The 13,393-nt window shown below is 51.9% G+C and overlaps 1 protein-coding gene across 15 annotated transcripts in view; it reads right to left on the reverse strand.

Moving 5' to 3' along the window:
* The window catches only part of NCOR2 (nuclear receptor corepressor 2), a 256,899-nt gene that overhangs the window by 115,660 nt on the left and 127,846 nt on the right, over positions 1 to 13,393 (reverse strand). For all 15 annotated transcript variants that reach the window (XM_075110457.1, XM_075110456.1, XM_075110450.1 and 12 more), the window contains exon 6: positions 10,831 to 10,944. In XM_075110457.1, coding sequence (XP_074966558.1) covers positions 10,831 to 10,944 — 114 coding nt within the window. The remainder of the gene's footprint in view (positions 1 to 10,830; positions 10,945 to 13,393) is intronic.

Raw genomic sequence — 13,393 nt, forward strand, 5'->3', positions numbered from 1 at the left:
GGCGCTGTCGCCACACGTATGCGCGATGCACACAGCAGCCCCGCTATTAATGCGTCCCTGCCTGTTCATCCGCAGCGCTCCTGAGCAGCGGACCTCGGGGTTCACAGATGTCATGATCACAGCGTGTGCCTCACAGGCAAGGACACACACACACATGCAGAGAAGCAGAGCAGCTAGCGATGCTGCGGCAGAGCCTAAAATGCAGCTGGAGCTTGTCCCAGGCAGCCGCTCCACCCCTCTGGCCTCTCCCGAGACCCTGCTCCATCCTAGGAGGACCACGGGCAGGGGGTGCCTGGCTCTCTCTGCAGCCCGTGGGGATGTGCAGACAGGGCAGCCACCCAGCGGCTTGCTCCCGCATTACTGGCACGCCGCTCGGTGCGCACCACGCTTCTGTCCGGTGCCGGAGCAGCGGCGAGATGCTTGCAGGGACCACAGGGAAAGCACGGCCGCCCCGGTGATGGAGATGGGTCTGGAGAGCGAGTGCATCCTGGAACGAAGCCCGGGAGATGCTGGGAAACAGCTGCAACAGAGCAAGTGCCTGCCCTCACTTAGGGCTCGGGCTCCAGGGAAAGGAGTCATGTGTTTACACACACGGCAATTACATTTTCTGCACTGCAATAAACTGCTCCCAACTCTTCTGTTGATGTGAGGGTGCTTTGACACGTAAGGGGAAGAAGGGACTGTCCCCACCTGACCCACAGGGGAAGCAAAGTGGTCCCTGGCACCAAGACCTGCCTGCAAAGCTTTAGACCACTAACACAGTGTCTGGCTCTGCCGTCCCCAAGGATGCTCCAGCTGGTGATGGGGAAATCAAACCCCAGCAAACACACAGCCTGGGCAAGAAACCCAAGAGCCGTACAAACTCAGTTCCCCTCGAAGCATCAAGCATTAAACGTTTCCAACGCTGCGCACCTGACTCCATTAATGGGAACAAGCCAAATCTGCCCGGGAACTTGCCCCTTGGAAATATTCATCATGTAAAGGAGAACTCCCAGCCAGAGCTTAATGTTTTGGTATCCAAGAGCTATAAAATCTGCTGACCTCAGAAAACACCAGCACTGTGGCATGCAGAAACTTTAAACAATTAAAACCAGGCAGTAATATTTTCAGGAAGGGTCATTAAAACGTCTACAAAAGACACTGCATCCACTGCCAAGGGGATGATTTGGCTAACTGCCCTCCTGGCCACCACCACCTACTGGCAAGCGGGAAGCAGCAGCTTACCTGAATGTTTTCTGTTACATACTGGGGAAAAAAAATCAGCAACCTGATTAATTGCATGCAGCGTAACTGTGGGTAGAAGATTGCAGCCCCAGCTTGAGGCAGCCTGTCCCACCAGAGGCCCGCTCTCCTGGGCACCGATGCTGGGGAAGGATGCTGTGGCAGTGGTGGATGGCACAGCTAGGAACTGACGGTGGTGGAGACCCACGTGTACAATGCGATTAACTTCGAGAAAAAGCCGAGTATGTTCAGCTGCTGCATTTGCCACGTTTAGACAACTTAATGAGACAACCCAGAGGCAAATCACCATAGGCAGAACATGTGGCGAATCAAGAAGAATGACATAATTTGTCTTGCATTAACTGACTGTAACGTACACGTCTCCAGCACGGAAGATCAGGAGGGGAAGCCATTCAGAGCACGTCATATCTTTGTACATACACAAAGAAATACCTCTATCTTGAAAGCTGCCCAATTAACACTTGACACCCTCTGTAATTGCTGATGCTCCTTGCTGCATTTATCAGATCATAGCAGAATCGTAATGAGCTGTCTGAAAGGCCACGCAGACCGAGGTGAGAACTGGCGGAAAAATTGGGAAGGACATATTACGCCCAGCAGAAGGTTCCCACCACGCTGGGGCTCGTCCTGGAGGACAGAGACACACAAGGAGACGTGCATGCACCTGGGGACTCAGCTAGCCAGTAGCCTGGATGGGGAATTTAGGCAAGCCTCAAATGGATCACATGCAAGGGCAGCCCCCAGCTCTCTCCACAGCTGCAGGACCTCTGCTGAAGACCACCCTGTTAAATCCTTTCCTTTCCAAAGTCACAGCCACCTAGGACTTCGTTCCAATACTGATTTCGTTAGGAGTACATTTAGTGATTGACCCTGCAGAAGGAAACCAGAGGGTTCATCCTAAATCTGCCGATTAACCCCACCTGTGCCTGCAATCCCTGTTATTTAACAGAAAGAAATGTATCAGGAAGCAAATCTAGCCATTACTTCTGGTGAGATGCATGAAGATCCCCACTGGTTTTATAGTCCCTCTGCAGCTCCACAGCAAGCAGCTAATGACCCCTTTTCCTGATCCAGTACAGAGTCCTGAAATACTGCTACAACACTGGGAACAACGCCATGGACTGAAGCCCTGAGGCTGAATTTTTCTCCTATTTACCATCAAAGTTGCTTTGCTCCGGTGGAGCGGCGCTGGGTTTCACACTGGCATGGGCACGAGTGAACCATGAGCACTTCGATGGGCAGAAGCTCATCCTCTGGAGCACGTTTAGGCACGACTTGGAGAGATGAAGCCCATCACGTACCAGTCCTCTGTGTGCATTTCGGAGGGATCAAGAAGAGCAGCTGAACTGCAAACACTGATCTGTGTCACCACAGGACTCATGGATGCAAAAGGAGACCTCCAGATATAGCAAGCAGCAGCATCTGCCCCCAAAAAACGTCCCTCCCCCTCTCCCCCCAGGCAGGGGCGCAGACAGGCAGACTACGGCTGGGGAGGTCACGCTCTTACCCCATCTCACGCTCCTCCAATAGGCCCGGAGCTAAAGATATCTTTGTCAACAACAAAAACCTCCCTGCAGACTATGAAAATCTCCATTCTTGCCTAAAAAGCATTTGGCTTCCAAAGCAAACTCCAGCCCCTTGTTCTTCCTTTGACAAAACTTAAAATAGGCTTCGGAGGGGGAAGCGGGCAGGAGAGCAACTTTCCAGCCATGTGAGCTCCCGCGGGGATGATGAGCCGACCCCACGAGGTAGCAGAGCATCTGAAACCAGAGGAGGGAGAGTCTGGGATTTCGTGTGGGCTCTTCTTAAAGCAAAGTTTAAAAATGGAAGAGAAGGAAATACAAGAGTTATTTTGAGAAAGCGGATCTGAAATTAGGAGGCGGCATTTTCTTGGACTGACTCCAGCCATCACTCCATGCAGTGCAAAGCTGCTGCAGCTGAACCGTGCTCCCAGGGTTATTTATAGCAGCCCGTAGGCAGCAGCGCTGGGGAATGGAAGGGATTCTATTTGGGATGAGGCATGTCCTGCACAGAGATAAGCAAAGCCCTTTGAGAGGCAGGAGAGCTGTGCACAGGGCAGCACTGGGAAAAATTCCTGTCCCAGCAGCCCTACATCCCGGGGCAGGCGGAGCTGCAGGAGTGGCGTGGCAAAGAGGCAGGATGGCGTTGGACTTTGTTTAAAACAAAATTTGGGAGGAGTGTGGCTGAAGTCAGCAGAAATTATGGAAACCCTCAGGCTAGACACCTTTCTACATGAAGCAGAAAAGCAAACAGTCTGGGGCGATTTAATGGCCCTACCTCTGTGCCAAGATCTGCCAGGACCAAACCGCAACCTGGCAGTGCCAGTTTCATGGGCAAAAGTTTTCGTTCCTATGACCACAGGTACTAATTTTTTCCCCTTTAAACCTCAGCATCCTCCCTCCGAGAGCCAAACCACCCCAGCGATTTGCCACCCTCCCCACAAAGCAGGTCGGATGAGCCCCAGCACCACGAGAAGGGAAAGCAGTGCTGTTCCCTCCCCAGCTCCCATGGCCGGCAGGAACGGTCACCACCAGTGCTCCCAACCCAGCCACGGGAGCCTGAGGATGAGTGCCCTCCCCCAGGCTCTCCTTGAATCCAAATGTCCCTGAGCATCAGGGCACATGGGTCAGCCTCTGTGGTATGTGCCAGGCTCCCCTCACCCAGCCCAGGGGCTGATGCTCTCTAGGGGTGCCCATGGGATATGGGTGCCCTGCACACTCCCCGCTTCCCCACTGCCCTGCATTTGGCTGGAGCCATCTCCCCACCACGCCAGCAGCGGTGGTGCCCCATCCCTGAGGCTCGGGCTAGCAGATGTGTGCAGCAGTGGTTACGAATGACTAATCACAAATAGTAAGAAAACTAAGGAAACAGGTCACATTGGAGCTGTGTGTTAATACCAGTCCCTGCCTACCCAGTGCGGAGCGTGACAAGCCAACTCATTTCGGTTGCTCACCGGTCTCCAGCTTTGGCTTGTCATTGCCAACCAGTTTTTGTGGTCAGCTTGCTCATACACCATCCACAGCCAAGGGGTGAATCCCCCATCATAGCTGGGTTTCCACTCACACGCTGACCTAGCACAACGCTCTGTCGTCTGCAAGGTTACGGTGCCAGTCAAAGGCATATTAATTTTAAAGCAAGGCGCTAGTGAGGCTTTGCCATTGCAAAGTGTTGTTGAATATTTTGCCATTGCAAAACTGCTGAAAATGTTGGCATTGTGCAGCAGGCTTTTAGAAATCAAAGTCTCAGCACCAGAGCAGTTACAGGAAGGTTCTGGTCGCCCAACCCAAGGAGCCAGAGCCGTGCAGCAGGGTCTACACTCCTCCCTCCGACAGATTTGCTTCTCTGCACTTCTCATCCTTATTTCTAGGACCTGAAAACGCAGGACACAGCATTATCTGGTCTGGGTTAGTCATGGACAAAGCTTCGAAGTCAATGCACCTACCGGGGACTCCAGATCCTGAGGCAGACATTAAGAACAAACATCAGGACCATTAGAAAAAAAAACCCAACCAACCAAAAAAATCATCCTTAAAAATCTAAGAAAAAAAAAAAGAAAGGAAATGAAATTATTCCAGACTAAATGTTTCAATTTTATCTTTTTGGAAATCTTGCTACCGTGTAGAAGTGTTAATAGCATTTAACCTCTGACCTTTCCAGTCTTCCTCTGAACTATCTGAAAGCCCATCTCGCATCACTGAGCCACGATGAGGCAACCCCAGAATAAAGATTATTAGAAACGAAAAACAAAACTAAATTAGCAAAACGAAGAAGGCACTTTCAGCAGCCAAGTACAAAATGCCCCCACCCCAACTACCACGTAAACTAGAATTTGAAAAAAATCCTGCAGATTTAATGCTTGAAAGCGGTTTCACTGATAAGGTTTTATTTACTGCACTAGCTCCATGCTGACGATGCAGGTCTGATTCTTCCTTTCTAATGTAAATCAGGAGTTCATAGAAAATCAGAGTTATACAGACATAAAATCCCCATGGGATCTGAGTCACACTCTGTGCCTTTGAGTAGTTAACGGCTAGAGCACACTTTGCAATACTAAAAGTGTTCATTTATTTATTCTCTTATTTATGGACAGGGCATTAATGCTTTATGAAGGTATTTGAGGAGGGTAAACGGATAGCTGGGAACCCACTCTGCACAGACACAACAGCAGCAGGGGGTGGAAAAAGTTCAAAACAATCCTTTGCATCCCAATTTTACAGCATAATACTGAATTTATAGATAGAGAGCTGTGCCCTTTTGAAGGAACAAGCACCGAGACAGAAAACGCATTAAAATTTAATCTTATTGATTTCCACCAACTCAGTCCCAAGAGCGAGACAGACACTGCTGCCTGCTTCCACTGCCTGCACCGCATCAAACTCAGTTTTTTGAAGGGCTTACAGGGGAGCAGGGGTGGGCTCACGCAGCCGCAAGCCATCGGCACCTGCAGCGTGCAGGGGCGACACGGGGGGGCTCGCCCCAGCCCTCGCGGTGCTGTGGTGGGTCACAGCACACAGCACCCCCTCTCCGTACGGCGGTGGAGGGCGAAGTCACGCCGTGTCCTGACATGACCTCTCCTTCTCCAATAAATGAGCTCAATGTTTTAGAGGAAAGCTGACATGCGCTTGTTTTCAGGGACAGGTCTGACACAAGGACGGAGGCTGCTTTTTATCTGCCGGTCTCCAAGCAGGAATCCTGCCTGGCTCCAATGCACAGCAGGTCTGCAGACAGCCTTCAACCATCCAGATGCATCATGATGGTCAGAGAGAAGGCACGAGCATGGCTGCATGCATGGGAGCTGATGGGGACTTTGGGCATGCAGAGGACTTGGAGGAGAATTCAGCCAGTAAAGTCACAAGTTGCCACGGTGCAGCATCCTCCAGGATACGCTGACAAGGAGAGCTCAGCCAGCCCAGCATCCCAGGAAAGGCACGGAGAGCAATCTGGAGCAACGCCAGTGCTGCCCTCCTCCCCATGCTTAGCCAAGCACCTGGAAATTCCATCTAAAGCACAAAAACCTCTTCAAGCCCAGGTACACCCGATCAATTTCAGAGGAAGATAGATGCAAGGAATTCCATGAATGGCTCAGTAGATTAAACCTATTGCTAAAGATATGCACAGAGGATCTGCCCTGGTTATGGGGGTTTGAGGTGAAGGTAGCTAAATTCTCTCAATATAACAACACATCCCAGAGGGACAAATCAAAGCCCACAAGGAGGCTGTGCCACACATCAACCACCTTAGAGGTGCCAGGCCCAGCAGGGATCAGCTTCTCCCCCGACAGGGGAAACACTAAAGGTCATTCAAATGGTTTAATTAAGGAGATCCCCAACTCCTGCATTGCTGTCAGCCTCTAGCAGCAACTGAGACACCCATCACCACCTCAGGTAGCTCTGCACCATCCTGCTGGCACCCGGCTCCCAGAGAGGGGGTGATGGGACTGGCAAATGCACCCCATCCTGCACCCAGGCACCCTGCAGCCAAAACAGTCTCTGAGCTCCCTACTGCACTTTCTGAATGACCTGGATTTTAGTGCCCATCACTGTTTTCAAACATCATTCTGTCTCTTCAAGGACTAAAAGTACTTTTGAAAATAGGACTCAGATGCTTTTGAAAATGCTTCCCACTGTTTATTCCCAGTTTAGTCTATGGATAGTAACAAAAATGCTAACCTCCATTCTCATCCACCCTTTCAGAAATGGTACAGTTTGCACTCAGAGTTGAAATCTTGGCTTACAGACATGCATGCATGTTCTTTTGTGTTATACTGCAAACATTTCCCGAAAGGTACTTTTTCAGGTGCAATGTCGCAGCTCGTCTTTGGCGACAAGATAAAGTGGATCGGTCAGCACATACCCAGGGCAGGAGGCACCTGGATCTCAGTGACCACAAATAAGAATATCAACTGCCTCTCTATAAACCAAGTCTCCTAAAACCTTCCCAAATGCGACCACAGGCTCACAGTACAGGATCTCACCGCAGTCAAGAGCAGCTTCTCTCCACTCTTCCCCAGCAGAATCTGTACAGTCAACTTTTTTTTTTCTGGAAATCAATTCCTCGTCCAGCAGAGTGTAGCAAGACGGGATTGCAGGTCATGTTTTCCACAATTATCCTCTCTGATGCCAAGGAACTTTTCAAATCATACACGTTAAATAGGTAACAAGAGGGGAAACCAGCGTGACAGGTGTTTAGCATCAGAAAACCTGAATTCTGAGAAAATCTGATATAGGCCAGCACCAGCCTGCATCCCAACCCCTCATCCACACCTAGCGCGGCAGTAAGAAAAACATATAGACTTCCCTGATGAACCATAAGCTAAAATTAGAAACCATTCACCCCTGCAAAGCCACAGCTATCGCCAAAAGAAAAGTAGGTCACAGAATGGCTGGCTAACTTGATTTTCCAGCATTTCTAGCTGCTCTGTCCTCACATAACCTCCTCTCTCCCATGGACCGTTTCTGGCGTCTCCTTTGTTCGGGGTATAACTGCACGCAGTGTGTAACTCCGGCACAGCCTGGCAGGAGCAGTGGGAACGGGCACAGCGGTACCCGCACGCTTGGTGAAACACAGACCTGTGGTTCATGAAAAATTAAACCAGAGCCAGGCGACAGCCCCTCCATGAAGTGCACTGCCTCCCACCTGCTCTGGCACCAGCACAAGCGCTGGCTTTCTCCCTTTCCACAATATTGCTCTTTACAGATCATTTCTGGCTTTGCCAGCTCTTCTGGGATGCTTTGCCCTCTTGACTCTTCCCGAGGCCTAAATATCCTCTTTTTATTTGCATTTCTTACTGCATGCTGCCTCCCTCAAGCAAGCCGCAAGCCGAGCGATGAGAGTAAATCAGGCTTTTCCTCCCTTTGTGTGGAGGCTGGAGCCCTGGCTCAGCCATTACAGCCGCTTTTCCTGCGAGCAGACCTTGTGGCATCCAACTTCACTGCTTTTCTGCTGTGCAGAAGAGGAGAAAAGGCTTAAAATTTGGCTCAGTGACCACCCCGGCTCTTGATCAATATGCCTCTATCTGGTTCACAGCCCTTTGCTCCTACCAACTCACCTTGCAATTAAGCATTAAACTGCAGCAAAGCTGCAGGTCAGCAAAACCGTGGCCAGGGTTCTCCTGTCTGAGACACGTCTGGGTACACCCAGGTGCTCTGCTGCCACCAAACTCACCCAGAGCAACCTGACGTCCAACCACCTGCTGCTCTTTTCCACCCATGTTCCTAACTGACACTGTTCCCATGTCCTTTCCACTTCCAGTTTTCCTCTTCCTGGACCCAAGGGGAAGAGCGGTCGTCACTGAAAGGCATCCTGCATGCGTTCAACAGAGGTGAGACAATGGAAGCTGAGCCCAGGGATGCCCTTTAGAAGGACAATCGCATCCTGGGTCCCACCTTTGTTACTGGAGCCCCAACAAAGGCAACACTGTTGGCAAGGCTCAGCACACCCTTCCTGTTGCGGCCTGGAGCTCAGCATCTCCCTGCTGTGGTACTTAAAAGGATCCTTCCATCACCCAGCCTCAGACATTACAATCGGCCAGCAAGGCTCTAACAACTCTGTTGCCCGTGAATAGATCATGCCTTCTTAAAAGAAGGAACTTTCCTCCAGCCTGCTATGGTTTCTATCAAGCAAAAGGGAAGGATAGCTTGGTTTGGGTCTCCTACCCACAGACAGGCTTGCTTACACGCTACTCACAACGAGATTTTAAAGAGGGGAAAAAATCATCATTTACCCATCCCAGGGATCATGCAGACATGAACACAGAGCCAGATTTGAAATTATGCAGACATGTGGTGTCAGAAGTGACCTTCACTTGCTGAGCACCCACCTGGAATGAGAGCACCCTATTGTGAAGGTTAATAGCAACAAACTCCTGGTAGCAGCCTGGCTTTGAAGACCAGCGTAACTTGGAAAGAAGTTGAGCATGCTGACAAATGGATGCCACCAGCTCTGAGTGCTGTATGCAACAGCGTCCTGGGTATTATGGCCACACACTTTCAAGAAGAAATGTAGAACTCCACGCTTGCTCTCCGCAGTCTTTGCCACCAGCCATGGGACAGGGCAGCAACCCCAAGGGACTGCCCGGAGCTGTGGCAGAGCCTTCGACAGCAGATCATGTCTGCTGTGGAGGAGGTGATGGGAGACTCGGAGGCATGAAAGAAAGGGTGACCCTGCTGCTGGCATGGGCAGAGACAAGAGGTGACAGAGCAGGACAAGGGCCTGGCAGAACGCTCAGCCCTGAGCCAGGTCCGGCTAACAGGGACTGCTGCGAGGCAGGCCATTGGGGATGCAATGGCTCAGGATCACCTTTCCTTCCTGCCTCAGCACCATCACCTGGTTCTTCCCCTCATAACATGGTCCAGGTACACCAGAGTGTCCAAGGAGGATGGGGCTCAAGAGCACAGGAATAAAAATGTTTGAGACCTCCTTTTTTTGATCCTAACCCCTCGCACAGGAGGCACAAGCCATCTGGCCCAAGACCCCTGGAGAGGGCACTTGGTGCCATGAGGAGAATGGCTTTGAGGAATGCTCGGCACCTGCCCCCAAAGCCCAGTGTCTGTAAAGCTATTGCCAGCCGGCGCCTGCTAACGCTTCAAACACATCGACCTCAGTGTTCACCCACTCGCACAACAGACCGTGCCAGCGTTGGGTTTCCTATTGCGCAGGGAAAGAAACAGATGGGAAAAGGAAAACCAGGAAAATTGCACTGCCTGGGAGCGCAGGGTATGCGATTTTTTTTTTTTTTCTCTTTAGGAGTTGGGCACCTGGATTTCTGCAGCTCCCAGTGAAATCGCAGGCTTCGCAATTCAAAGTAATTAGCGACTGGTAGTTTTCCTTTTATGCAAAATCATCCTTTTTATCCAACACCTAAATGAAAATGAATATGCTTGATTATCTACCAAAGGGCCCAATTTCCTAGGATCGCTCCAAAGCACACAGAAAAATTTGTGTCTCCTCAGGCTGCTATTACAGGCAATGGCTGAGTGCAACAAATGAGTGGTCAAGGCAGAGATCCAGAGCCAGGGATGCAAGCCTGACCTTTGCTAATGCTGTTTACAGCATCAAATATCCACAAATCCAGCCACGGCTGCATCCACATCCTTTCTGCTCCAGCCTGGGGGGCTCAGGGGCAGCCAGGCAAGCTCGCAGCTGGCCTGCCAGTATTGGAGCATCGTGGATGCCCCCCTCCATCCATGCAGGCCACACCACCACGCCAAAGCCCATCCTTTGAGGCAGCTTTTGACCAGGTTCAGGGGAGAGGATGAAACAAGATATTTAACAGGCAGGGCTCTGAAGCATCTCCTGAATGCTTCAAATCTAGGGCTGTTCACAAAAAAAACCCTGCAGGCAGGCTCTTCAGAAGACATTTGTGCTCAATCCACACGGCAGAGTGAGCTCCTCATGGCTCAGCCCTCCGTCATCACCCTCCCCGACAGGGCTCCATCTATCCACCTCCCACGGCCTCTGCCCCAGGGGTCTTGCCCAGGGAAATCCCCCACCTACCCCTTGCCAACCTCCCCGTCCCTGGCCAGGGTGACCCAGCACATTCGCACATTCCATCGTTTCCAGACTCACCCTGTTCTCGTCGTAGATGATCTGCACCAAGCTGCGATGTTTGGACTCGATAGGAGGAGGAGAGATGGGTTTTTCAGGCTCTGGTGGTTTGGCTGCTTCTTCCTCCAACTGTTGCTGTGGAAGAAGAGGGGGGAGGAGGAGGGTGAGTCACAGCGAGAAACGCAGCCTTCCCCGTCCACACGAGACTTTCGGTGGTGCCGCGACCCAGGCAGAAACCGCCATGGCAGAAGGCTTCCTGCGAGACATGGGCAGGCTCAGGCCGCGGAGGGATGGCGAGAGGGAGGAGAGCTGCGTAACATCCCCTGCTACGCAAGCGCAGCACTGTCCTGCCCCAGGCACCCGGCCCTGTGCTGGTGGGTTGGTGCTTTTTAGGCATGGAGGATGAGGACCTGCCTTGAACAAGCCTCCTGGGGAGGGCTCGAGGCTAGAAATAATTATTTTATTGGAAGCCCTTAAAGGAAACTGCAGCTCCAGCCTGACTCACTGCTGCTACCTGCCTCCGGAGCTCCCGCTGTGCTGCGGGGAGTGGTGGAGGAGCAAGGGGTGAGCAGCAAGGTTGCTCTCCACCCTCAGCTTTAGCTTGCGATGCTGTGGTTGGTGGTAGGAGGGGACACCTGGGGATGATTGTTCTCGATGATATGACTTGTGCACCAGCCACCCCTGCACCGTGCAGACAGATGAGCCAGTAAGTACGGCAGAGCAGGCCATAACGACATCTCTGGTCAGAGTCGGCCTGACAGGACACGTGGCAACTCTGCATCTCTCACCTTGGCTGGGAGAGTGCTCAAGAGGGCAAACAACAACTACAGGACTCCCTGCAGGGGACAGCATGGTGCTGACACATGGGCCACAAAGATACCCTTCGGTGAACTTGCATAGAGAACCCAGGTGCTCATGTTGCCCATGCCTGCAGTGTGAACACGCTGCATGGCTCCGGCTGTCCTGTCAGGCACAGGAAGAGCTGCTGAGGGCACTGGCACAGTATGAGCCGCCTTCCAGCAATCAGCCATCACACTCTCCCGGGAAGGTGGCTTTGAGACTCATTCCTCTCCTCCCTTCACACAGGACAAGCAGTCCTGAGCAGAAACCACCAAGTAAGTCCATGCTCCAACCCGAGAAAGCCCAGTACGGGTGGACAGTCACCACCTGGTGACCTGCCCTCAGAGACAACAGTGCAAAGAAGCTTGTTTCATTGGCTCTTCTGCTTTCTTACTGTCTTCACTGCATTGCCACAGCTCCATGTTCCATGGTATCTAGGCTTTGAGGTACAGCAGCTGCATGCAAAATGCACTGCACCACCCCCTCCAGCACCACGTGTCTGCCTGTGCTGGAACAACGCGACCCAAGGTGTGGGTCTCACCCCAGGCTTCCCTCCCGCTCACAGAGGAAACATCCAGGAGCCCAAGAGCTGCTCCATGAGCATGTCCACCATGTCCCCACCACACATTCAAATGTGAAATGCACCCAGCCCCAAAGCTGACTTAAATGCCAACTACCCCCTTGGGAGACGGAAAGCAGAAGGGAGAACATCCACATACGCACCTTTAGAGATCAGTAATCTTTTAATGCGTTCCTACCCATCTGCGAGCTGCTCAGGCCACAGCAAACTTAAATGATAAAGTAGCGGATCTAAGAAAGCACTTTGGAATATCACCGCGGTCAGCAGGTATATCTGACGTACGACCTGCGCTTCTGGCTCTCCCAATGGGTGCAAGGCAAGAGGAGACACATGAGCCCGTCCAGTAAGTTTGAGGAACTGCTCAGCTGAAAGAGGAAATAACAGATTCCTCCCATCTCCTGGGACCACCGGCTCCCTGCGAGGAGGGAGAGAGCACACCGCACACGGCGGCTGCAGGGCAGCACTGGCACGGGAGAGGGAGCGGTTGTCAAAAAATGCCTATGATTTTTTCACTGCTTATCTCTGAGCCTCCAAATCTTTGTATTTTTTTCCTGCAGCTAAAGCAGCCCCTGCTGAAGCAAGGGGAAAATAAAGCAAGTCTCGTACTAGGAAGAAAATGCACCTGGGACTGAGAGCAGGTGGCTTGTACCAGAGGCAAGCACACCACCATCCCTCCCACAGACAGTGGTGTCTGGTGGTCCAAGAAGAAGGTGGGCACCTAATTCCTCCTTCAGATCACCTCCGCTTCCACTGATGGTACCTTTAGCAACACTCGGGCCATCGGATGCAGTCCAAGACACACTTAAGCACCTAACAGCCAGCCTGAGATAACTCACACCCCTTAAATTAAACGTGTTTCAACAGCTGAAGCAACCCTGTGCTGTGGGCTCCGCTCGTGCTCCGCCTCCCCACAGGAGGACATCTTTTCCCATACAGGGAAAGGCAGCAACATAAGGAACACCAAGATATAGCCAAAAAAAAAGCCACCGTTGCCAGCCAGACAGCTGAGCACTGTCCCAGCTGGGGAGCAGGCTGTGGCAGAGGCAGGACAGCCTGGGCTCTGCATGTTGCCATCAGTGTGACCACGTCAGGGCCTTAACCTAGGGGTTACTCTAGCCATGCACAAGGACAGCCAGGAAATGGCCAGCTTGGACTGCCTGCACC

The sequence above is a fragment of the Phalacrocorax aristotelis genome, chromosome 15, assembly GCF_949628215.1.
Source record: "Phalacrocorax aristotelis chromosome 15, bGulAri2.1, whole genome shotgun sequence".
NCBI classification, from domain to species: domain Eukaryota; kingdom Metazoa; phylum Chordata; class Aves; order Suliformes; family Phalacrocoracidae; genus Phalacrocorax; species Phalacrocorax aristotelis.